The 25098-nt window shown below is 41.6% G+C and overlaps 1 protein-coding gene across 7 annotated transcripts in view; it reads left to right on the forward strand.

Annotated features, from left to right (window-relative positions):
* SDK1 (sidekick cell adhesion molecule 1) overlaps positions 1-25098 on the forward strand; it is a 580479-nt gene that overhangs the window by 328604 nt on the left and 226777 nt on the right. For all 7 annotated transcript variants that reach the window (XM_083711227.1, XM_083711231.1, XM_083711232.1 and 4 more), the window contains exons 7-8: positions 15204-15315; positions 16413-16609. In XM_083711227.1, coding sequence (XP_083567353.1) covers positions 15204-15315; positions 16413-16609 — 309 coding nt within the window. The remainder of the gene's footprint in view (positions 1-15203; positions 15316-16412; positions 16610-25098) is intronic.

Raw genomic sequence — 25098 nt, forward strand, 5'->3', positions numbered from 1 at the left:
CATTTTTTATTTTGTGGAACTGAAAAGTGCCTTTCTTTTATCAGACTGAGGAGGTGTTTGGTTTCATTTTAAAACCCATAAGAAAGATCTGGAGATCTTTTGTTGCACTGAAAAGGATTAGTGAATGTTCTCAATTGATAGAATCATTTGTAGAAGAACCATATAGTTAATATGTATCAAAGGTTGAGCAGAAAGGTCTACAGTCAAGCCTAACAGAGACCTTGTTTCTGTCTTTTAAACGATGGACACTGTTGATCTATTTCCTTATTTTTAACGTAGGGATCTGTTTGTTTGCCCTTCTCTTGTGAACCACCAACAGGGTCAGAGTTATAAAACACATCTTGTCAGAAGCTCCCTGTAGCCACAAGCTCCTATTTTGCTGCTAGACAGGTGGTCCCCTCCTTTGTTCAGGGAGAGCTATTTCCCTTCCTTACTGCGGAGGGAAATGACCTCTATTTTTAATAGAAAGTGGAGAGTCAATACAAGATCCAAGAGAGACTGTGCTTCTGAACCACATTTTATCTGCGAACACTAGATAACGGATCTTGCATCAATGTGAGCAGGAGTACTGGCCAAGGAAGGGGCATCGAACAATTTATTCTTAACAATGCTGATGCTGCCTGCACTACAAAAATCACTTGCAACAAAAAAGACCCTTAGTAATAACTCCCCCCTAGCTTTCCTGACTACGATGCTCGCTGCGTGACTGTACAAGCTGTATGTAAATAGATAAATACAAAAAATCATTCCGGTTTCTACACGAAAAATGCTGCTTTATTGTGAATTTAGAAAATTAAATGCTTATCCATCTGTGGAATTATTTTTGAATGAATAAGTTTGTATACTTCGTTTGGCTGGCCCATTCTCCACTGTTGGGAAGCATTTCTTCCATTTGCTATTATTTTCTTCTTCTGGCAATCAGAGTCTAGCTCTCTACATTTCCCCCCTCCCTGCTGAGTTTTGAGACAATCATATAATATAAAACATCCATAAGATTGATAATCACAAAGTGGAGGGGGGAAGAGAGAGATTTGCTTTTGTTTGGAACAATATCTGTGCTTCAAGGGGTGGGTTTTTTTGTTTTGTGTTGTTATTGTTTCTTTGCCTTATTTCTTTTACACTGAAGAAAGATTTCTAGCTCTGGTTGCAGCACAGTCCTAAGCATAGCTTTTGCAGTTGTACTAGATTTGCATATGAAAGCATTCTATATGCTTCTAGATCTCTTTGACTCGAACAATTCTGTTTTTGTTAAATACGTTTTCTGAGGAAGCAGAGAAGAAAAAATAGCATTTTGGCCTGGTGGGTGGAGAATGTCAACCTAATAGACCCCGGGCCTCAATAACCTCTTTCACAATGTATTATTGTGACAAGCTATTCCATATGCTTGTTCCTGTTAGTTGCCGGAGAACAGCTGAGGGGTACTTTCTTTTCTTTTCTCTTCTCCTGTTATGAGAAAAGGCCCAGAAAACAACAGACCTTTGGGAGCCAAGATAGCAATCTGGATCTTGAAACATGTTTCCCATATAACTATATCAATAGAAGGAAACAATAGTTGACCTTGAACCTAAAATGCCACACTGTGCTGTGTTCCTTAGTGAGCAATGATTTCAGAGGCCAACCGAAAACCACTTAAATTCAGTCTGGCTTTCCAGACATTGTTCTGCAGTAGCTCCTTGGAACAAGTCTAAAAATAAAATTAAGGGAGGAGCTGTAAGATCGCATTTACCATTTGAACACACACACACATTCAAGAATGAACAAATAATTTAATGCAAATAGGAATGTGTGAGTAAGCCTTCTTGGAATTGCTCAGTTCCCTCACTGGTCTGCTTCAAATGATGTTCCTTCCTCGTCCCCCTCTCCTTCTGTCAGTTTTCTCTCTTGTGTTCCTGATGTTTGCTATTGCAGTCAGATCCACTTGGGAACTTTGCCTTAATACAAAGCTAGGGAGGCACTTGGGCCTTTGATGGAGGGGAAGATGGTTGCAGGGAAATTGAATGAACTCATTGCATCTGTCTTCACTGCAGGAAGTAAACGACAGATCCCTGTGCCTGAGCTAGTTTTCACAGGAAGGAGATATGAGGAACTGAGGTCAATCATGGTGACAGAAGAGAAGGTTCTGGGGCTCGCTGACAGATTAAAAATGTAGAATTCGCCAGGTCCAGATGGCCTCTATCTGAAAGTTCTTTAAAGCATTCAGATGTGAAACTGTTCATCTTCTAACAAAAATATGTAGCTTGTCCCTGAGATCAGCCTTCATAGCAGAGGACTGGAAAGTGGTTGGTATAATGCCAATTTTTTTAAAAGGGACCCAGGAAATTACAGGCCAGTTAACTTAAAGTGTGTTTCAAAAAGCTTTTGATAAAGTCCCTCACCCAACAAGGTCCGTCACTTTACACTTGCTTACATGGTGTTGCCATATTTCAAAAAGTAAAAACTAGGACGCCCCAAAAGTTGTTGAGCTTTTTTAAAATGAAGATCCCAGAATTGTTGGCAGCCCTATGCATAACTATCTTGTTGGTTACTGTGAGAATAAGATCCTGAGATGATAGATGATAGATAGATCGATCAATAGATCGATAGATAGATGACAGATAGATAGATCTTTACTCTAACTGGCTTTCTTGCAGAGGGTTGGTCTTGAAGGGAGCTGGACTTTGATTGGCTGTTCCAACACAATGATTCTAATCATTTGGAGTAAAAATCAGTCGGCATCAAAGACACATAGATTCCACAGGAAGATGAATCATCCATATGCATGGATAAATGTATATCGATCAACTAATGTCTACGTGCCTAAGAGTCTCCAGTTTTCTACAGTCCTTGGTGTGAGAGAAAGTTTGTGCCTTTCTTTAGAGAACAGAGGCTGCAATTCTAAGCACCCTTCCTATGGAGTGAGCTGTTTATATTAGAATGGTGGACTTGGAATTAAATTCCTCTTTACATTCTGCTTCAATTCTCTGTGGAATTTCATTGCCTCTGCTAATATCCTTTGATTGCTGCCAGCTGACATTTTCTGGGCTTGGGCTGTTCTCCCAGATTTGCATGTGAAGTATGTCACAGTTCTTTACTGTTTTCACAGAATCATAGAATTATAGAGTTGGAAGGGACCCCAGGGGTCATCTGGTCCAACCCTCTTCAATACAGGAATATGCAGGTGGCCCGTATGGGAATCAAACACATGACCTTGGCATTATCAGCACCGCACTCTAACCAACTGAGCTAACTGGCTTTCTGCAGCTGAAAAAACTCTGCATTTATTCAAGTTAATTGAGGAAAAGTATGTTCATACAGCAGAAAGGATTGTCACTTCTTTAATCAGGTGCTGCTTCATGAGTCTTGTCCTTTTGTAGTTTCAAGTCACCTCATTTAATGGCTAAGATATATGCAAAATACTAGCCTATTTAAGGGCTAAGATATATGCAAAATATTTTCCCCCTAGAGATACCTGCACCCGGTATTTCCACAGCACAATTTGCACCCCTACAACTAGTCCGAACATACAAAATCATTAATGTCACACAGTAGGTGTGCTTAGGACCAATGCTCTAAGCGACTAGCCTGTGGCCCTGCATAGGTTGCCTTCCTGCCCTGCTTGTGTGAACAACTGGATGGTCATTGCTGGAAATAACATGCTAGATTAAGTAAACCAGCCTTCCCTAACCTGGGACCCTCCAGATGTTTCTGGAGTGACCAATGATCAAAATAGGATGATAGTTGTGGTCCAACAACATATGGACAGCAACAGGTTTCCCACCCCTGGTCTAAAGCTCTGGTTTCTGTCATGGTGTTCTGTTGCGCTTGAAGCTTAATCATGCTGCCCACATGACCTGGAAAGCTATCTGTGGACATACGCCAGCTTCCTTGGCCTGAAGAAAGATGAACGCCACACCCCATAGTAACCTTTGACTGGACTTAATCCATCCAGGGGTCCTTTACCTTTACCTTTACCTTGCCTTCAACTGGGCACTGTCTGTCAGCTGATATTGAAGACTGCAGACTAGGGATGGGAGGGGAATCCACCTTTGGGTTCTAAAAGCAGATCATAACTCAAATTGAATAATAGATCCACTAACAGTATCCATAGTCTTGTGCATTCCTTTACAAGGTGATTCAAGGACTGCAGAGCTCCCTCTGTTGTGTGTGTGTGTGTGTGTGTGTGTGTGTACGCATTCTTGTAACTTTTAAAAATAGGTAATCTAGCCACTTTCAGCCTGGAGCAGTTATTGCCACTGTGGGCTTTCAATGATGCTCCATTGCTCTCAGGGGGAATTGAAAAGAAAATATTCTTTTCCTTTTCTTTTCCTTGAAAAACAAAGCAAAACAGGCAGCTTGATAAGAACAGCACAAGCTCTAGCCACCTGGTTTGGCCCTCTAACTTCCCTATGCTGGAAATGCCTCTGTGGGGGGCTAGAGGCAGGCATTGGAGAAGAGAGTAAGATGGCCAGGGGTCAACAAGCCAACAAGTCAGGAGAATTCAAGGGGCTTTGGGGGTGCAAAGTTTGATGGAACCTTCTGTTGGTTTTTTTAAGAGCGAGTGAGAAGGAAGATCATGATCAACATTCGGGCAGGGAGACATGGAATTGGATGACTGATTTTTAAAATCCTTATGCCGTGGCCTAAAGAACGGCTGTGATTTTATGCATGTGCTTAGAGTGAGCTATCCAACTGCTGCGTCCGTGTGCCATTGTGCTATGAAATGTTATGCCAGCATTGTGGGCAGGTACATTGTCACAGATGTTCCAGCGATGGGTGTAATCTGATGAGCATACTGACACATGGTTAGACAAAGAAAACATTTTTTTCCAGCTGAGTGTAGAGATCAAAAAGCAGCTGTTGCTTCCCCCGTTATTCCCCCATAGTTAAGCTATTATTGAAGTCAATGCAATTTCTTATGCAATTTCATCCCAAAGTGTCTCCTCGCCCTCAGAATGCCTCTTTGAAACTTCGCTTCCCAGCATCTGCTTTCCTTTGTCACTTTTCATTTTCCTTGGGCCTAATAAGAGCCAAGTGAGAAGGTGTTCCTTGTTGTTTCCCATTCATTTCAAAATGGAGGCATGCTAGAAATCGAGGAGAGAATAGTAGCTCAATTGCTTGCTAGATTACCATATACAGATATGTGCAAACCTGTCCAAGTCCAGAAGTGGTTGTACCGCAGCAGATAAAACCATTAAAGTTTGCATTCTCTTTTCATTGTTTGGTCCTCTTCATCCATTAAGACAGCCTTTGCCCTTTGGATTGCATCTCCCATCGGTGACAGTCAGCCTGGCTTTAGGATGCTGGGTCTGGAGGCATCATAGCTGACGGGGCTGATGGAAATTGTAGTGTGAAACATCTGGATCACAGACTCAGACTGACATCACAAACTCTACATTTTGCCATCCAACACAAAGCAAAGTAAACTCCCAGTCCCACATCTCAAAAAATATAGAGCCAAAAATACTCATTAGGAAGCATTCAGCTCAGCCTTATCAGAAATTGTTTGGGAGAGCTTCCCAAAAACAGTTTTTTTAAATGGGGAAATAGCTATTGTGGAAATTTTGGCCCACAGTCTGCTTTGGGCACAAGGAACTTGTTGTATAGGTTTCTTTGGAGGGCGGGATGTTTGTGAAACACCCCAATGTTCCATAAATGTGAAGTGTTGTCATGGAAATGCTGAATACAGTATCATGAATGAAAATGCCCCAGATGTACAGATAACAGTGCATCAGGTATGGGGCAGAGGATTTTGTCTTTTCAGCAGAAGTGGGCTCTTAAGCATAGCTGCCAGACTTACATGCAAGGCACCTTTCTGATGACCTTGCTATGCGATCCCACAAAGCCAGCCCATTCCTTCCTCCTGAGAGAATACTACCTTTGATGAAGATGCGTTTCTGGCTTTAGTGTCATAAAAATATATAGCCCTCCTCAGCAGCAGTTCCACTGATCAGATATTTTAAATTCGTTTCCGAAATGCAGGCTGTCACACTGCAGATGCCATCATTAACAGGACAAAATGTTATTTCTCTTGGTGGCTGGGCAAACGTTATAAACTAACTGGCACCCCCTGGTGGTTGTCTGGGGTAGGATATGCTGCCTTATGCTCTTTGAAGGGTTAATTGATAACATTGGCCAACTGCAGAACTGGCTCCTTTTAACTAATGTTGAATAAGATCACACACCCCTGCCAGCCACATATTTGATATTAAAGCTATTAAAAAATATGAAAAGCTACCTGAGTGTTCTTTAGATAAAATGATCTGTGGCTATATATTTTTTTTGAGTTAAAAGCTCTGACGATGTGTCAGATGATACATTTCGTTGCTAAAAGAAGCTCCTTGCTGTGCATTGAGGGGAAGGTCAGGTCAGTGACAGAGTCTGAACTCCCAAATTGCTCTTTGAGTACAAAGAGTTGTCAGAAGGCTAGTTCACAGTGGAGAAGAGAAATCGCGCTTGCTTTTGAGCTCAGCAGCCTTGCTGGAACTGGAAGGCTATATAATAATAATAATGTACTAACTTGATTTCCACAACACTGCAATGTTTGAAATTGATTCTGGAATGTTCCTGAAACTAGAGGCTGGCTCCAGTGTGGACAGCCCCCCCCCCCCAAGCATGGGAGAGAAAATTGCTTTACTAAACGTGGAAGAGAAATGCTGCAAGCTGGATTTTGATTCATTTGTTGTTGCTGTTTAGTCGTGTCTGACTCTTCGTGGCCCCATGGACCAAAGCATGCCAGGCACTCCTGTCTTCTTGATTCATTTACACATATGCAGTTCTACTTATCCACTGTCTAGCATGGAGACTGCAAAAAAGCAAGGAGAGGTAGACACTTGAGAGTAGCAAATCCTTTCCCCAAAACCTTTTTCATTCCTAGAGCTGCCAGCATCTGCCAAGGCTCCTGTATTTTGAAAGTTGATGGGATACCTTCAGACAATCACTTAGCCAGCCAAGCCTTTCCTGGCACGCAGATGCTCCAGTGAGGAATGACCTCCTTGATTTTGTATCTCATTTAGCTATAAAGGTGCAGGATCCCAGCCAAGAGGGAAAAGGAGGATGAACACAACCACTTTTCACCAAAAAATTAGGCTGGTTGAGAATGGCTGGTGCTCACCACCAACCTCTCGCTTGTCTTTTAAGGGTACCCCCTGTGTACGTCCACCTGAAGAAGCAGGTTGGCTATGGAGGAAAGGTGCCAATATGCACAACCTCTTGAGGAATTGTATTCAGTGCAGGAGTAATATGGCTGAGGGTTTTGCCATCTTACTGCTTCAGAGCACCCTGGAGCAGGGAAGGGAGTATTTAGGGAGAAGGGCAGTGTCCCCTCCTCACCTTCAGACCACATACAACTATTTCTCAGAAGAACCCATGTCTCTGCTTACAATGAGCTAGCACAGATGTTATACAAGCTGTAACAGATGCTTTCTCCTGATGTAAATTAGAATCTGTGTGTAGGGCTATTTATCGATTCCCCCCCTCCAGAATTCTGAAATGGCATGCATGAACCACTGGGGAAATCCTCTCTTCCTGGGAGATTCTCAAACTGCATCTTAGGAAGCTTCCCTAAATGTGATTAAAAGCACACAATGGAAACTTGTCAATGGGAGCTGCCAACTTTTGACTAGCCCTCTTTACCTGTGCATCACATCACAATTTGACATGCTGATCATTCTTTTCCAGGCACAGAGAAGAGAAGGTGATGGGGAAAGCTTGACCTGGTTATATTTTGCAAATTACTGTTCTGTTCTTTATGGTGGTTCCAGCACAAACCTGGGGTTCCATCAGACGTTCAGTGCATAGCTGTCAACTTTTCCCTTTTCTTGTGAGGAATCCTATTCGGAATAAGGGAATTTCCCTTTAAAAAAGGGAAGCGTTGTCAGCTATGGTTCAGTAGTGGATCCTGAATAACTCCTAAGTGAAGCAGGAGCAAATGTTGATTTAGCAAAAGCTAAGGCTTCGAAAGGGCCATGGCTCAGCCCATTTGGGAGAAGCCCATTCTGTTTAAAGGGGCTTTGTCTCTTTTAAGTGCTGGCTTCTACACTGTTGGTGGGGCTTGTGGTCACTACTGTGATTTCTGAGTATCATAGCAATGCACCCTCCTCAGGCTGGGGACATGGCAAGATTGAAGCACTGGGGCTTCTGAGCGAAGGAACTCACCTGGGACTGGGACTGAGAGTAATTCCTGCCTGCCCTCCATCTCAGACTATGAAGCTACTCTGCACTCCTTGGGGAGTCTGATCCCAGAGCCATGACATCAGGCCAGAAGGAGGGCCAGCTGGCCATTTCACTCTTGCCATAAGGCAGGGGTGGGGAGCTTGTGGCTCTTCAGATGTTGCCAAATTTTAATTCCCATTAGTCCAATATGTAAAGCTTCCATTCGCATGTAAAACTGCCCTGAGACCCGTGGTTATAGGGTGGTGTCAGGATGCTGTCCTGACTGATTGCCCAGGAAAGTATAAAGACAAGGAAATGTTTCTTACTGTGCTTTTTTATTTCAGTCCTTACAGAGAGAGGCTATAGAACCCAGGCTCTTGGATAATGGCATTGTCCTGAGTGAATCTCCATCCCCTGTCTCTCCCACTTCCTCATTTGTCATTCTCATCATCTCCTCTGTGGGTGCTGCTAAGTGCTCTCTGCCTTTGAGCTCTTTGCCCTCCTACTTTTAAAATTCACTGGGTACTGGGAGATGGAGGGTCTGGAATGTTTTCTAATAACAACATGTCAGCTGGGTGTTGTTCCAGCTGTCCCATAATTTCCCAGCTTTCCCCCTCATCTGCCTTTGAGCTGTGATCTCCCTCAAACCCCTGTTGTAAATCTATACTGTCTTCTTCTTCCTCCTCCCTGGAAGGGTCAGGATCGGGAGGCGGTCTCCACAATTCCTCTTCTGCCCAGTCCCTGATAGGTGGTATATAAATTCCATGCATTCATTCATAAATGAATGAATGAATGTAAATGGCATCGGCTTCATGTCCCATTATTCTCAGATAAGGCTAGAAATAACGCTCATCTGAACCCTGGAGAACTTACTGTCAGTCACTGAACGCTAATGAGCTGGATGTAACAATGGTCTGACTCAGTATAAAGCAGCTTCCAACGTTGGGGATGATGGGAGTTGTAGTACAGCATCATCTGGAGGGTCATTCATTTCCCACCACTGCCTTAAGGGAAATGGAACACAAATTGTCTCTGTCTGCTTTGGAACCCTACTGAGGAATAGCTCAGTCAGTAGAGCATGAGACTCCTGATCTCAGGGTTGTGTATATGAGCCTCACATTGGACAAAAGAATCCTGCATTGCAGGGGGTTGAACTAGATGACCCTCATGGTCCTTTTCAACTCTACAATTCTATGACTCTGTGGACAAGGCCACAAGCTTGGTGTTTCAGAATCTAGTGAATTTTTCAGAATGACAAACTGGGCTTGGGTTTAGGCCTTCTGGTTTGTAGCAGCTGTTAGGTATCTTGCCCACGATTCTTTGCAAATAGCTCTGCTCTTCTGTTTCTTTCTTCTTCTTCTAACTCATGAAAGATTTGACGTTGGACTCCCACAAGCAGATTGGGGATCACAATTAGAGAGAAAGGGCTATTGTGGGTACAAATGTGAGCAGTTGGTTGTGCAAAACTGCAAATGACCCTTTTCAGCTACAAGGAAACTGCTAATATGCTGCCTAATTATAAGGCCCTTTCAGAAATGTGAAGTGTTACATATTGGTTACATGTTTGCTAATAATTATTTCTTCAATTGATGTTCTACGGGCCAATCATGAAGCATTTTGATGAGTTTAATATAATTGAACAAAGCAACATATTATACGCTATTTAGAAGCCTCAGCACATTAGTCCTCCATTAGATAAAAAGCCAGTATTATTCTACTGTTATGGCAAGATTCAAAAGAAATATATTAGGTCTTGATCAGCATCATCTTAACCCCACATGTTCAGAAGCCATTATCAGATTGCTAATTTTGCTAATAGGCTTCTTCCAGGACGTAGCATGAATGAAAATGAAATAAGTGCGAACGCTATTCACCATTGTTCACTTTGCAATTAGTAAGAAGTTAGCAAATGAAGTCCAGCCTATATCTGCCTCATTGCAAGCACAATGAAGTCACCCCAGTTCCCTCGCTTATCTATTTGCAGCACAAAGGGACTCTCTTCCAGAGTGATCTGTTAGAGGTCACCACAATGTCCTCATTTGTTCTTTGGCTTCTTTTGAAGCAGATGAAGAGCAGGGCTGGTGGCATGGCAGGTGGAGGTGGGCATTATTGCCAAATTAGTACCTTGTCTATTGGCCTTTCAGCATATGGCTTTGTTCTAATCTCTCCCCTTGTCTGAAACTCAATGAGGCAATCCTTCCATATTTAAGTCCCATACATTAGAAACGAGGAGTTAGTAAAAGCTTCAGCCTTCAAAAGCAAAAAATAAATGATTCAAAATAACAATAAGCACCTTTCCCCACAGAATATAATGGCAAGTAACACAAAGGCCTTGGGACAAAAATGTCCCCCCAACAAATAAAGGTAAAAATATAGATGCAACTGAAAGAAACAAGCAGCTCATAAAATGTTTTGTTTCACACTTAAAAACCCCCAAAACTTTACATCCCCAGTCTACCCCCTTATGCAAATTAATTGAAACAAACAATGAATTTAGTAGTTTATTGTACAAAAATGCGAACTGATTTGAGAGGAACTGATTTGGATTCCTTTCTTCTTCAAATCCATATTCAGTGAGTCATTCGTCTTGCGGTGATCCTTTTTGCTTTGTCAAAGCAAGTAAGCATCACCTCTAGGAGTTGTTTTCTTTTTACGACTACACTTTCCTTTACATTTAGGAGAAACCGATCCGGTTTCCTGCTTCAACTTGATGACACAGCTGACAGTTGCAAAACTCACACCAACCGCTGAAGCAATCTCTTGATACTTCTTAGCTGTGTGTTCGTGCAGAGTTACGATCTTTGTATGTTTCCTAGGTGTCGCATCCAACTTGAATGGCGGTCAAATCACATATGGTCAGGTTTCTAAAAGCTGAAATACTGTATTTGCTGATGTAATGATTGCATCATATACTACGGCGGCCAGACAGGATTCTAAAATCTGATGCAATACAGCAGCTGCTGATATAATGATTGCATCAGCCAACATAAAAAATGATCAAACTGACTTTCTGTGTTTGTTCTGAGTACAGGATTATGATTAAGATAGAAAACATGCTTTATTTCAATTAATTTGCACAATGGTGTATGCATATTTAAGTGGAAGCAAAGTTATTTATTTATTAATTTCCAGATTTCTGTACCACTGCATCATCAAGTAAGTTTGCTGCCAAGTGAATGTACATAGAATTACGGCCATATTTAAACAAAATAGTATTGTTGTCATTTCCCTTCTGTCCTTGATACTGCTTTCTAACGTTCGCAGGATTGATTTCTGTTAGAGGCAGTTGATCTCAGCCAATCAGGGATCACATAAAGAACACAGTGATATTATGTTCCAAATCAGATCTGGCTGATGATCTCATTGGGGGCAAATCAACCAATAATTGAGCTCAAGTGCTTCCTGGATTGGTTACAGGGGTCACTGACTGCTCTCTCCCTCTATTTTTGACATGATCTCTGAAAGACTGCCCAAAGGGCAATATTGTTGACCTTGTGGTAAAGGTTTTGAGAATTGCAAACACCCCACATATCAGGAACTGGTCCAAGCAGTTTGTGCTCTTCTTCCTCTCATTACTGTTGGTCATTTTCCTAGACTGAAGTAGCCAGTGTGTGGCCTACTTGACTACAACTCCCACCATCTGATTATTAGCCATGATTCCTGACACTGATGGGATTTGGAGACCAAAAACATCTAAAGTGCCTTAGACAAACATGGCAAGCCTGATCACAGGGCATACCCCATTCTTCATGAGGGTCAGATTTTGTGGCCATGCCTTTGAACAGATCCTTTCTTGAACAGTGACATGCTAGTATTATTTGAGTAAAATCCAAAGAATCCTATAAACCCAACCTCTGGGGTGAGGGGTTCACACATGTCCAGAGTCTGGGGCAGGGGTTGAACTTGAGTTTGTTGAACATTAAGCCCTCTCACATGAAAATCTAATGTTTAAGCAGTGGGGAGTTTGAAAAGCAGTTTGATAAATAATGTGTGTGTGTGTGTGTGTGTGTGTATGTGTGTGTGTGTGTGTGTGTGTTATAACAAACAAATAAACATACCCCACTAGTTGTACCTAGGGATTGATGAACGTACTCTATGGGAAACTTAATTTTTTGCTATTTACTGAAATCCACTGTATAATCTTGACTTAACACTGGTCATTTTCCAAAGATCCCTGCACATGTGCATTAAAGAAGTGCAACTTCAGACCTTGTTATGTCTTCTGCCACCATGGTGCATGTTGCAATGTCATGATTGGTTGGTTTCACATGCACCTGTGAGTACATCCTGCAACCGTTCTGGGATGGAGTCAAAAGGGACTCCATCAGTGAGCCAACAGTGTGACACGGCAGCTAAAAAAGCCAATGCAATTCTGGGCTGCATCAATAGGAGTATAGCATCTAGATCAAGGGAAGTAATAGTGCCACTGTATTCTGCTCTGGTCAGACCTCACCTGGAGTACTGTGTCCAGTTCTGGGCACCACAGTTCAAGAAGGACACTGACAAACTGGAACGTGTCCAGAGGAGGGCAACCAAAATGGTCAAAGGCCTGGAAACGATGCCTTATGAGGAACGGCTAAGCGAGCTGGGCATGTTTAGCCTGGAGAAGAGGAGGTTAAGGGGGGATATGATAGCCATGTTCAAATATATAAAAGGATGTCACATAGAGGAGGGAGAAAGGTTGTTTTCTGCTGCTCCAGAGAAGTGGACACGGAGCAATGGATCCAAACTACAAGAAAGAAGATTCCACCTAAACATTAGGAAGAACTTCCTGACAGTAAGAGCTGTTCGACAGTGGAATTTGCTGCCAAGGAGTGTGGTGGAGTCTCCTTCTTTGGAGGTCTTTAAGCAGAGGCTTGACAACCATATGTCAGGAGTGCTCTGATGGTGTTTCCTGCTTGGCAGGGGGTTGGACTCAATGGCCCTTGTGGTCTCTTCCAACTCTATGATTCTATGATTCTATGGGACAACTGCATTGAGCTAGGTGTGGCAAAGTGACAGGTCACAGCAATCAATATCTGGCCTCACACAAAGGTTGCAGCGATCTAGGCTTAATGAACATGGGCAGACATGACAAACTAACTTGTCATCAGTATCAGGATTTTACTGTGATCCTAGTTTTGAGGATAAGGCACAAAAGGTCAGGCTCAAACAGCTATTTGGGTAGAACCAGTGGTGGTGCTGAAAGTCACAATTGGTCTGATCGGTAGTCATATTTTATAGGTTAAAAAACAAAGACTTCAATGCCATTTATGAATGTGCACAATCAATTTTTTTGGGTTGGGGCAGTTCTTCTCTATTGCTAGTCGCATTTTAAACCTTTGTACTACTGAACATCTGAAGAAAAGAACGGAAGTAAATATGCCACAAATATTTTTCATCCTCTGAAGTTTCATGATAGATTTTTCTGCAAGTGACTGAAGGATTTGGAAACTTCCAGTTGCCATTTCCTAATTGCATCATCTTGTAAATGCAGATTTTATAACTGCTAAGCTGCCTTAATGTATAGTGTTTGATGAGCCAGTTTGGATTTTCATTGGTTTAGATGTAGTTTAATTTCCTTTCCCCCTGCAACTCTTTTATTGCAATCCTTATTTTTAGCAATCTTTTATTATACTCTTTTTCATGTAGTGAAAACAATGCAGTGTTTCCCCCAAATGAATAGCTTGAAGCAAAGCAATAACATATTGGTATTTTAATTCACTTATTAAATACATGCATTGAATTTTTTAAAAAGAAACAAGCCTAAGACAGCAGCTTTCCCCCTCCCCTTGCCATTCCCCCCCCCCAGCATGCCGAGTTGCATAAGCTAAATTATTTACAGTTTGTAGACTCACAAAAGAGAAGCAGATTTGGGTTATTTACTTTTCTGATAAGAAAAGAGGATTGAAGTTGCTGTGATATGCTGCTTTGTTAATTTCGTATTTGCTCCCTAGTGTATAAAAATCTTTTAAAAGAATTCACTCAAGTACTTGCAGGCTCTTTTGAAACTGCATGGAAGTAGTAAGATTAAACAAAACATGAAAAGATCTTAAAAATATAAGTCAGCAAACGTTTGATAAAAATAAAAGTGCTTGGTAGCAGGAAAAACCTCTTTGGAGCTCTGTTTATTTCTTCTCCAAGAAAGGGGCCTCCTCCATGTTGCTTGGGAGCAGCCCTGAGGCTCTCTTGGCTTCCAGTGATATGAAGCTTCAAGTACTAAAATAAAAGGGGTTTGCAAAGTATAAGGAGAGCAGTTTGTTTGTTTTTTAATGACCAAAGAGGCGTTTGCTAATGAAAGGATGGAGATCTACTGCAGAGCAAAAGTGAATTTTTTTATTTTCTGTTTATGAAGAATTTCATCAATGAAAGTAGACGTACTTATGTGTGCTTGTAATTGGTCTTTCTTTGTTGCGGAAACACAAAATGCCAACCACCCCCATAACCACTTTTTCCAGAGAATAAACATCACTGAGGGTGTCCAAGTTGCAACTATTCTAGAATAAGTACCAAACGATCCATGGGAATGAGAAGGTCTTTTTCATTTATTTAAGCAGACTGACATTGAAGTTTATTATCATGTGTCCAAATACAATGCAGGACAGGCTGTTGTGAACATAGGAATACAATATATAGTTGCAGCAAGTGGAGAAGAGCTGTCTGCGAGACCAAAAGCATCTTGGGTTGGGATGCAGTGATCCCAAGTATGAGAACAGAGGGGTTCCCCATCATGCCCTGGTCCAGTCGCATAATACAGTAAAAATGGCAGTGCCTCTTCATTATTTTTATACACTAGGAAAATATGTGCTTGAGTCAAGATGAATCTATCTTTGCTTAGGGCATTAACTGTTAAGAGGCACAGAGGAGGCAATGAAACTGGATTATAATAACTCATATTGCATGTGTAATGTAATTAAAGTTACTGTACTAATAACCTTTTTAAAAGGCTGTCCCCGTACATCTTCCAAAAACAGACAGATTTTTCAGGGGCAACAACTTGGCTGACCCGGGTAAATACTGACTCTAGTCATGTATGTTTCTCCTGAACCAGACATACCAAATGTTTATGGCTTTTTTGGTTTCCTCCTTTGTAGGTCCCGACATCTTGTCCTCCACTGCAGCTCCTGTCATTGTAATTCCTCCACGCAATACCAGTGTGGTCGCTGGGAGTAATGAAGCCATCCTGGAATGTGTGGCCAATGGCAGGTAATGTAACAGCCAGGACAGAATGAGAACTCATTTTAAGGAACATGTCGACCCTGAAACAGGAGAGAAGACATCTGTTTAATTCAAAGTGGTAATACGCAGAATTGGTTCCCCCCCCCCCCAAGAAGTGTGGAATCTAAACATAGTGAGTTGAATTGTATTCCTAGTTGCCGCTTCCCTGTGAATTCAGAGGCATTCTTGATCATAATTAGTGCCATCTTTGAAACTGAGTTATAATGAAACTCCCTTCCATACAGCTGAGTCCCGAGAGTAGTGTTTATTTTCACAGTGATGTGCATTATTCCCTGAACTGCAGAAAGGAATAGGCAAGTTAAAATAATAATAATTTTGTCAGTATTATTTATACAGAAGATTAAAGTTGTGCAACTTGTCTTGGTGGACAGGTGTCTACAATGTTAGACATCCTTGCAATTAATCACAGCACTGATAAATATGTTAATTTATATGCTATCCTTATTCATTAAAGATACTACTTATCCCCTTCATCCCAAGGAAGTCTTTGGATATGGAAAGTGAAGCCACAATAGCTGTTCTGCTCTTCAAGTACTTCAATAATGTTAAATGAGTACTGGGGATTTGATGCTTTCTTACCAGTGAATTGAATTTTTTACAATGTGTACAAGGGTGGCAGAAGATCCCTCGCGAGCGATAAAGATCCAAAATGTCCCAAGAGCCAATTGATTGCTTCTTCCTGCAAAAGCAGAGGCATTCTTGATAATAGTTAGAGCCACCTCCAAAATTGAGCTATAATGAAAGTGCCTCCCATACAGCTGTGTCCCTTGAGTGGTGTTTATTTTTAGCATTCTTTGCTTAGGCAAAGCAAATCATTAGCACTTAAAAGTTCCATTGCTGTAACAATTAGCCATGCTTGTTTGATGGCACTCGAGCTGTTCTTCCCCTCCTCTGATGCATGCTTCTGCCTACGACCTCGGAGCGGCGTCTAGATTTATTTCTAAGTGTCCCTTGCTCAATGTGCCTGCAATCCTGGAAGAGTTAGGTGAGTCATATGTTCAGTGTGTTATTACTGCAGATAACATAATTCACAGTAATAATTGGTGTGACTTTTACCCTCACAGGCCTACTGAAAAATTAAGCGTAGCCTGGAAGAGGAACGGGATCAAAATAACCAGTGGAGTTAGCAGTTTTGGGAGACGTCTAGCTATTGCCAACCCAACCTCTGCTGACATTGGAATGTACATCTGCGAAGCACACTTGAGAGGCAGTCTCACAGCCGCTGAGCCAGAGAGGGCAAAGGCTTTTCTGTCTATCCTAGGTAATGCTCCTTTTTCATAACACAAGCCTTGAACTGAAGTACAATAGGAAATAGAAACGGTTATTTTAATATTTCACCGACCTTACAGCTGAACTTCTCCTTGGCGAATGGAACAAAAGGGGTGAAGTAGGGTTATCTTCAAAATTAATTCTTCATTGTGAATACAAATTCATCAAGGATATTCTTTCCCTTAACAGCAATGTTATATGGAAAACATTGTGAATCTTAAACTGTGATCATGAAACTGGAAGAAACATAGTATATTAAATAGTTATCAGGCAGCTTTCATGTCTTGGTTTCCGGCTGGATGAAGCCCTGTCTAATCGCCAGTTTATTCCTGGCAGAGCATTTAAGAAAGTTGCTCTGTATTACTTTCTACTTGTGAACGCTTATAGAGAAATTGGAGGTTCTGGAGAGGAAATGGTCGTGGTCATAAAGTATCCCCAAGCTACCTTGTAGTCTAGCCACAAGGCCCTGAATTTAACTGGCCATTTCTTAATCCTTCAGGCCTCTATGTGACCTCAATGCTTAAACAGCACCTCCTTCTGAAACTCTTACTTTTAACTGCATGCTGGCTGTTGAAAGAAGAAACTTCCTTGCCCTCCAGGCATTATTTCAAAGGAGAAACAAATTTCACGCACTTGCCTCTAAGTCCCCCCCCCCAGTCCCACCCCCACTACTTCCCCAGAATGCCCACTTTTAGGGACTTATATAAGATATGTGGGACCTGCATAAGATCCACTGATCTCAGATCAGCTGGACGTGTGTGTGTGTGTATTGTCTGAGCATTCATCCATGTGGTCTACCACCTGCACCCTAAAGAAGTTGTCCAAGATTTGCTGTTTGGCCATGGTGTCTGCTATATTGATAGACCACCTATAAGGATTTTGGTCATATCTACCAGCTAGTTGGCCGCTGAAACGGAATGTGTTAGCAAACAGAGCAGAGACCTGGCACACATTTCTAATTTGTGTTTCCCAACCTGTAAGGTTGCTCAGTTGACAGCTCTTGTGGGTCAGCTGAGAAAGGAGATGCTCCACAATCTCTATGGCAGAGTATTGCACTTTTTATACAACTGGGAATTTTAAACAGCTTGTACTTTTGAACTCTGACAATAATTTGTGGTTTTATTGACCATTCTTCTTAAGGTTGCCACAGTAGTTTTATTTTGTTATTTTAATATTTATTTGAATGAATGAATGAACAAAGGTAACAATCCTATGGCAAGATCCATGAGAATGAGCAGGGTTAGGATCCAGCAGATCTCCACTTAAACCAGGAAGTTTGCAGTGCAGCTGGACTATACCAGCATAAATCCCTATCCTTGACTCAGTTGGAGATATACCAAGGTACCGGTATCTTCTCCATCCCAGCTCACCTGGGAGCCAGTGGATCTTGATAGAACCAGAGAGGATGAAACTTAGCCTGGATCCTAAAGCTGTTCAGCTCAGTCCTGTGACCTGGCAACCTGGTATAAGTTAATCTGGCAAGAAAGGTGGTGTAACTCACAGTGTTTTAAAGGCTTATTTTCCCTCTGTCAGGCTTAGGCCAGCTCAGCCAGCCGTGGTCCTGCTCCAGAATGCAGAATGGGTCTGGAATATTTTGCTCCATCTTAACTTGATTTAGCACCAGTATAGGATTGCACCATTAGGATGAATGAGGGAGACATGGGAAGAGAAGGAATGGCTCTCAAAGTGTGCAAGCAAACCTCTGCTGCCTCTGAGCAGCTCTGCTGTCAGTGCCCTTCCCAGCTTCCTTCTTGACACATGATGTGTGCCCTCAGTGTACATGTGGTGAATTCATACTTTGTTTTATGTATTTGTTCTAAATGTAGCAGATGGCTTTTATTAACTTCAGGCACTTTGGAGCATTTTATGCAAGTCAAGAAGTGCTCTCATTTTTCCCCTTTGCAAAGTTGTGTTACACTTTTATTCCTTGTCCTCTTTTTATTTTAGAATGCATTGTGTGAACTTTGATTCTGAGGTTCTTCTTTTGTTTTATTCCTGCAGATTATTATCTCCCAGCTTCTTTTCCCGTTTTAAAAGACCAAAAGCCCATTTCAATTATTTATGATTCTGATTTAAGCCCTTTTTTATCCCCACCATTTTATTGTGACTAATTTAATTTTGCTGCTGTCCTGTCAGATCCTGCTTCCTGCACTATTTCAACCCCTGATTCTCCAAGTGAAGATGGTGCTTAAGTAGCTAGAACAGAAAAACCAAACACTAGGGGAAAGATTTTGAGTGTTGCAATGACAACTTTGATTAGAGTTGTCTGCATACTCTTATTTGGGATGTTTTATTTATTTCTCATATCAGTTTTTATAGGGGCACTGGTGAATGAAGTCATGAAAAGAGCTTGCAGTATGAAGAAGCAGATGAAAAGAAATCAGTAACAAATTGGTTATCAGTTAATTTTATTGCACTTTTCATGCGGCAAGCCACTCTCGTTTGGTTTGTTTACTCCCAGTGTCAACTACATTGGGGGATTTATGTATTTGTGGAACATTAGGAGGGGTGTCTAACAGGAAGCTAAAACAACCCAGTAGTGGAATAATTCATGAAAAAAGCTGGCGTTCCAAAATGGAAGAGTGCCATCTCTTAATTAGTCAGGGCACAGCACCAAGGGGAAGGTGCAGGCGAGAATCAAATATGATAAAGAGCTCCTATAAAAGGGATCATTCTCTCTGAGCTTTCTTGAAGGTGTTTCTTCTGAAGCCTACATTATTAAATTCTGTTTTAGCAGCACTTAAGGACTCTATTATGCTTGTCCATTTCTGCACATAAAATATTTGTAGGGTACACAAGTAGATAACACCATGCATGTCTTGGCATAAAGAAAACAAAAGGTTTCCTGAGCCTGCTTAGACAAGCACTCCAGAACTGACCGGAAAGTTCCTTCGGAGCAGAAATTCTGTCTACCAGGCTTCACAAAATGGGACTCTGGAGAGGGAGAATTGGCTTCTGGAGTGATAAAAATCTGAACAGGGATAAGAAATTGGAATGAAATGCAGTGTTTTCCAGAGGGGTACTTAATGAAGATATTTTTGTTTTGTGGCTTAAGTAGGTTAACACAAATGGATTGTACACTAACAAGAGCAATGGGAATATGAAATAATTCATTCAGGAATCTGTAAAGCAGGCGTGGGGAACATTTTCCCCAACAGATTTTGCCGAACTATAATTCCCACAGCTGTGGCAAGCTTAACCAATGGCTAGCATCCCCCTGCCCCTTGCTATAGAGTGATCCTACAGTGCATTGAAGGCCAAGTGCTGGTAGCTTTTTGAATTGAAGTTTTAAAACAGACAAAGACAAAATACCGATGAATGTGATGTTACAGGGAAGGAGCAATGTGGAATTTGTAAAAGGAAATAATAGTTCTGGAAATATAACATAAAAGCTGAGTAGGCAGGTTTATATCAAATAAACAGAACAGGTTGGATATAATTTTGGTTACTGGTATATTATGAATAAATAGGACAGGTTGGGTATGATTCTGCTGGTTATGTGTTACCAAGAAAGGTTGTGATATCCTCATTCCTGGGCTTTTCATAAGCAAGCAAAAGGGCAAAACATAAAGTGGGATGATTCAGCCATACTGTAATTACAAAATTGTGGGCATCAAAACAAGGCGGACGGTATATTGGGATTAAATAAGCCAAAGCTTTTTTTAATTTATTAAACTTTTAAAACTTCCAGCAATATAAAAACTTAGCACCAGTGAATGTGAAGAACTGGAGGACACCTGTTTCCATGCCCTGGGGAACAGACTTGGCGTTCTGGCTGCAGCTGCCTCAGGTGCTCATAGGTCAATCCTGTGCCAGACCCTCTCAGCAAGCCTGCCCTGCCCTCTGTAGGAATCTACTCCAGCTGCCCAGGCACTGCTATTGGATGCCACCATTGCCCTTCCTGTAGGAGTTCTGCAACCGTCTCTTTGTAACCTATATTCACATTTTAGGGTCTCTGCCCACTGCCCCCCTCTCTCTAAAGAACTTGTCCTCTGGCATAGGTCAACAATTAGAAATCATTAAATCAGTCAGTGAAATCATTCTACCCAGTTGACCCAGAATGCAGCATCCTAGGGAAAGTGGGAAATGTGCCAATCCAATGCTAATCAGGTTAGGTGTCTGTGTGCCGTGTGTGTGTGTGTGTGTGTGTGTGTGTGTGTGTGTGAATCATTGCTCTTTCTCAAAGGGAGGAGGGTGGGTGGGTTGTGCTACTTGAACAAGTGAAGTTGGGAAAGAGGTACATATACTATATTTCCTGCTCTCATTGCTCACAGTCTTGTGGTGGCTGGTCATGCTGAATTGTTGCAAGACATCATCTGAGCTCTCATACATGCTTCTTAGTAGCCCAGAAGGTTGTCACTCAGCACCACAAACTGCCACTGGAAGCAAAAAGGCCTCATTCTGATGTAAAGGACAGATGATATGCCCTTCAGCCCAGTATACCTGAAGGAGCGTCTCCACCCCCATCATTCTGCCCAGACGCTGAGGTCCAACGCCGAGGGCCTTCTGGCGGTTCACTCATTGTGAGAAGCAAAGCTACAGAGAACCAGGCAGAGGGCCTTCTTGGTAGTGGCACCCACCCTGTGGAACGCCCTCCCATCAGATGTCAAAGAGATAAACAACTACCTGACATTTAGAAGACATCTGAAGGCAGCCCTGTTCAGGGAAGTTTTTAATGTGTGACATTTTAATGTATTTTTAATCTTTGTTGGAAGCCTCCCAGATGGGCGGGGTACAAATGATTATTATTATTATTATTATTATTATTATTATTATTATTATTATTTAATATAGACAGGAGTGCCTGGCGTGCTCTGGTCCATGGGGTCACGAAGAGTCGGACACGACTAAATGACTAAACAACAACAAATATTATGATGAGTAGGTCCTGTGTACTGCAGAGCAGTGCAAAATAGAAATGTGATGCTGTTAAACCCATAACAAATTAAAAATGGCTCCAGTTTAAAATTTGCTGGACTATATTTCAGATGGAGAATACTGGCTGTTCCTGTGCAATCATATAAACCAGCATGACTGGAGAAGGCACTGATGCCATTGTTTGCCACCATAGTGGTCGATCAAGATCCACTTCTGTCATGTAAACTCCTAACCTGGATTTTGCAATGCAGACAGTGCTCATATGCTACATGCCATTGACTTGAGGGGCCTTAAATCACACCCCTTTCATTTCAATAGAAAACTAAGGTCCCACTCCGTCACATGAATGCATTTCAGTGCCCTGATATTCTATCAGTCAGAAATTCCTGCAAAATGCTTCCAATCTGAATATTTAGTGAGTTGCATCAATGATGCATCAAGAAATAAAATGATCCCCCTCATGCTGCTAACACATAGCACAATTTCCCACTAGTGTGGCAAAGCTTTCTTTGATTTCTTCATACAGTTCTAGCAAAGATAAACTAAGGTGGTTCCAAACTCTGGTTTTATTAGCTGCAGTTGTTATAAATTTTTTAAAGGGTAGTGTGTTCCTGAACTAGCACAGCAGCAGTTTGGGGGAAGATTTGCTGCAGATTAGATAAGAACATATTTGTTCTGCTACTAGTCATCCAAAGATTAAGTATTGCCATTGCACTCATTTGGAAATGGGACTAATACTTTAAAAAACAAAACAAAAAACTACCAATGTTTTCCTTGTGTTCTTGGAGGTCCTTTAATATAACAGCTCCAAATAGTTATTTTTATACTGCCGTTTCAGTAAGAGTTTATGAAATCTTGCCACTGCATAAAATGAACAATTGTGCTTTAAAGCAGAAGCTGTGGCTGAAAATAAAACTGGACAAAGGGGAAAAGAAAAAAAGCAATGATACAAAGATGTCAGGATAGTCAGGTGGGACAAAGCAGTGTGAGGCCACAATGCCTCGTTGCCGTTGACCCCTTGGACGTTGACAAGGTGGAGCAGAGGCAAAAGGCACAGTGAGAAGACTCCAATCCTCTCTCTATACAAAGCCCTCAAACATTCCATTCTTATTAAAGGATGCCTGACCTCTCTTCATACTTAATAACATTTTATCAATGTACTCCTCTAACCTAGCAAGGCAGGCTGCAATCCTAGCCCCAGTAAACGTATGTTCCATAGGACTTACTTCTGTTCTGTTGGTTGGAATTTGTATCCAGAACAAAGGCTAGAGGGCAGAAACAAGAAAGCAAGACAAGAAGGGCAGAAGCGAGGAAGCAAGACAAGGAGAGAGAGAATAGGCAATGCAAGGAATACAGTCCAATCAAAGATTTGACCCACAATAGGCTATTTCTGCCTTTGGACCTTGGCTTCAAGTTTGTTTTCTCCAGCAGGTCTGCTGAAGCAGTTGAGTTGTGGGCTGTCTTTAAATTTGGAGTTGATGACACCAGGCTTCTGAGACCTGAGAGAGGTCTTTGACATTTTCTCTGCAGCAGAAAGATGCTGTCCTGTGACAGTTGCCAATTCACAGTGAGGAATGAATCAGCCCTACTCCCCAGGAGTCATTGTGGGCTGCTGCTGCTGGTGAAGTGTCTTAGCTCCAGGTGCTTCCTCTGTGGTGACTAGGATTCATGTTCCGTAGGTGGGGGAAAATGTGTGTTTGTGTGTGTTTGTGTGTGTATAATATCTCCCTTTGGGAACAAATTGTGTCATAAGTGGAAGCAAAGGAGCAGCCGTACACATGCTTTGATGGAGTCTGTGTTAGATCTAAGCAAGATCTAACACAGGCAGCATTTACATTAAGGCAAACAGGATAATGTATGTGCGTGCGCAAATATAAAGGATCATAGATCAACACATTTGCTGGATGCAGGTATTGGCTGCAGTTTTGGAGTGAGCAAATCTGGTTTATATATAGAAAGGTGCATTTTGAGGGACAGAGAAATGTAATGAATGGCAGCTGTTCCCTTTTACAAATTGTTCGCCAATAAATGAACTTGCAGAAGATGAGTCTGAGTGCAGGTTTCCTCATTAGCTGTGCAGGAACACCATTTTGTCACAGAATCTGTACAATGGTTTCCTGTCTCTGTGCACATTGCTTGATTGTGAAATGTGTTTGGGATGTTTTCTGGAAGCTGAGTAAAAATGGATACCAATCAAATTATTCAAGAAATTATTTATGTCCAACCCATTTTATTTTCACCTGCCTCAATCCTATCAAAATTATTTGCCTACTATGTATGGGATGTTAAAGAAAATCTTTGGCAGCTCCGTATAAGTTTCAACAGATGCTGATCCCTATACATATTAAGCTTCTGCAAATATTAGAGCTATTTGTTTGGCACAATTGTTTCTTTTCCTTTGGACCTTCCTTCTTGACCCCTTAATTCACAGTCCTAAGCACCACTGAATCTGATGGAACATTCTTCTGAGCAAACATGCTTAAGGAAAACTGATCTGCTTTCCCACATTAGATTATTTTAGGATTGTGTTCTAAAATAGATCACAAGTATAGCAGGAACCCATCAATACACAATCCCGTTCTATAAGCCTAGCTATATAGCAAACACAATTCTATAACAATAGATTCAGTAGGATTCTGCCCCCTCCAGTTATTAATATAAATAAGCCTAATGTCAGAAATTCAACAATGCAGCATCAACTGTACTAATAAATTAAAACGATTTCCAGAGAGCAGCTTAAAACCAGTTGAATGTGAATAAAGGCAAACTCTAGGAAAATAATAAAATTGCCATGCACAAAAAGCCACTTTTCAATCTCAGCTTCCCACTTAATAAGTAAATTACCCACCCATATTGGCAGACAGGCAGTCTTCACTCCTGGCTCTCACCTGACCTTTCTCCACCTTTCACCTGGGGAAGAACAATATTTAGTGCCCTCTTACCCACCCCCAAGCCATAAAGGGAGAGGCACAAATGGTTTTATGTCCAACCCATTTTATTTTCACCTGCCTCAGCCCTATCAAAAGTCTGTTCCATGATGTTTCCACATTAATCTGAGGATTTTAATTTTTTATGAAAACCAGCATTTTATACATATGTATGAATGTGAATGTCCCTTTCCCCTCAAATTATAATTTTAAAGTGCATTTCGATACATTTTCTGAGGTAATGACTGTGTCACAAGATTTGGAGATGTGTGAAATCTGACCGAGAGTGACTTCTAAGCCACACACTAGCGTGGAAAGTTTGGATCAGGTCAGTGGAAGTCAAAATTTGCAAAAAAATAGCATCCCTCAGGCATCCCTAGGGGATCTTCACATGGCATCCACTTTGCATACTGAGAAACAGCAACAGATTTTTTTTAGTAGGAGCCAGACGTACACTTTGTGTTGCCAATGACCTCATGCTCAGGGATGGCCAACTGGGGTCTTACAGGTTGACTCCAGCTCCCAAAGCAAGATTATTTGGCCCCTCGTGGCCCTAGCAAATTTTAATCTAATAAACCTTTTCTGCTCCTAACCTTCCAGTAATTAAATGTAAATTGTTTGGCCTGATCCCATAAAATGGCTACTATCATCCTGATAGTTTCTGGACCATTTCACC

The sequence above is a fragment of the Podarcis gaigeae genome (genome assembly GCF_964106915.1).
Source record: "Podarcis gaigeae genome assembly, chromosome: 14".
In the NCBI taxonomy this organism is placed as follows: Eukaryota; Metazoa; Chordata; class Lepidosauria; order Squamata; family Lacertidae; genus Podarcis; species Podarcis gaigeae.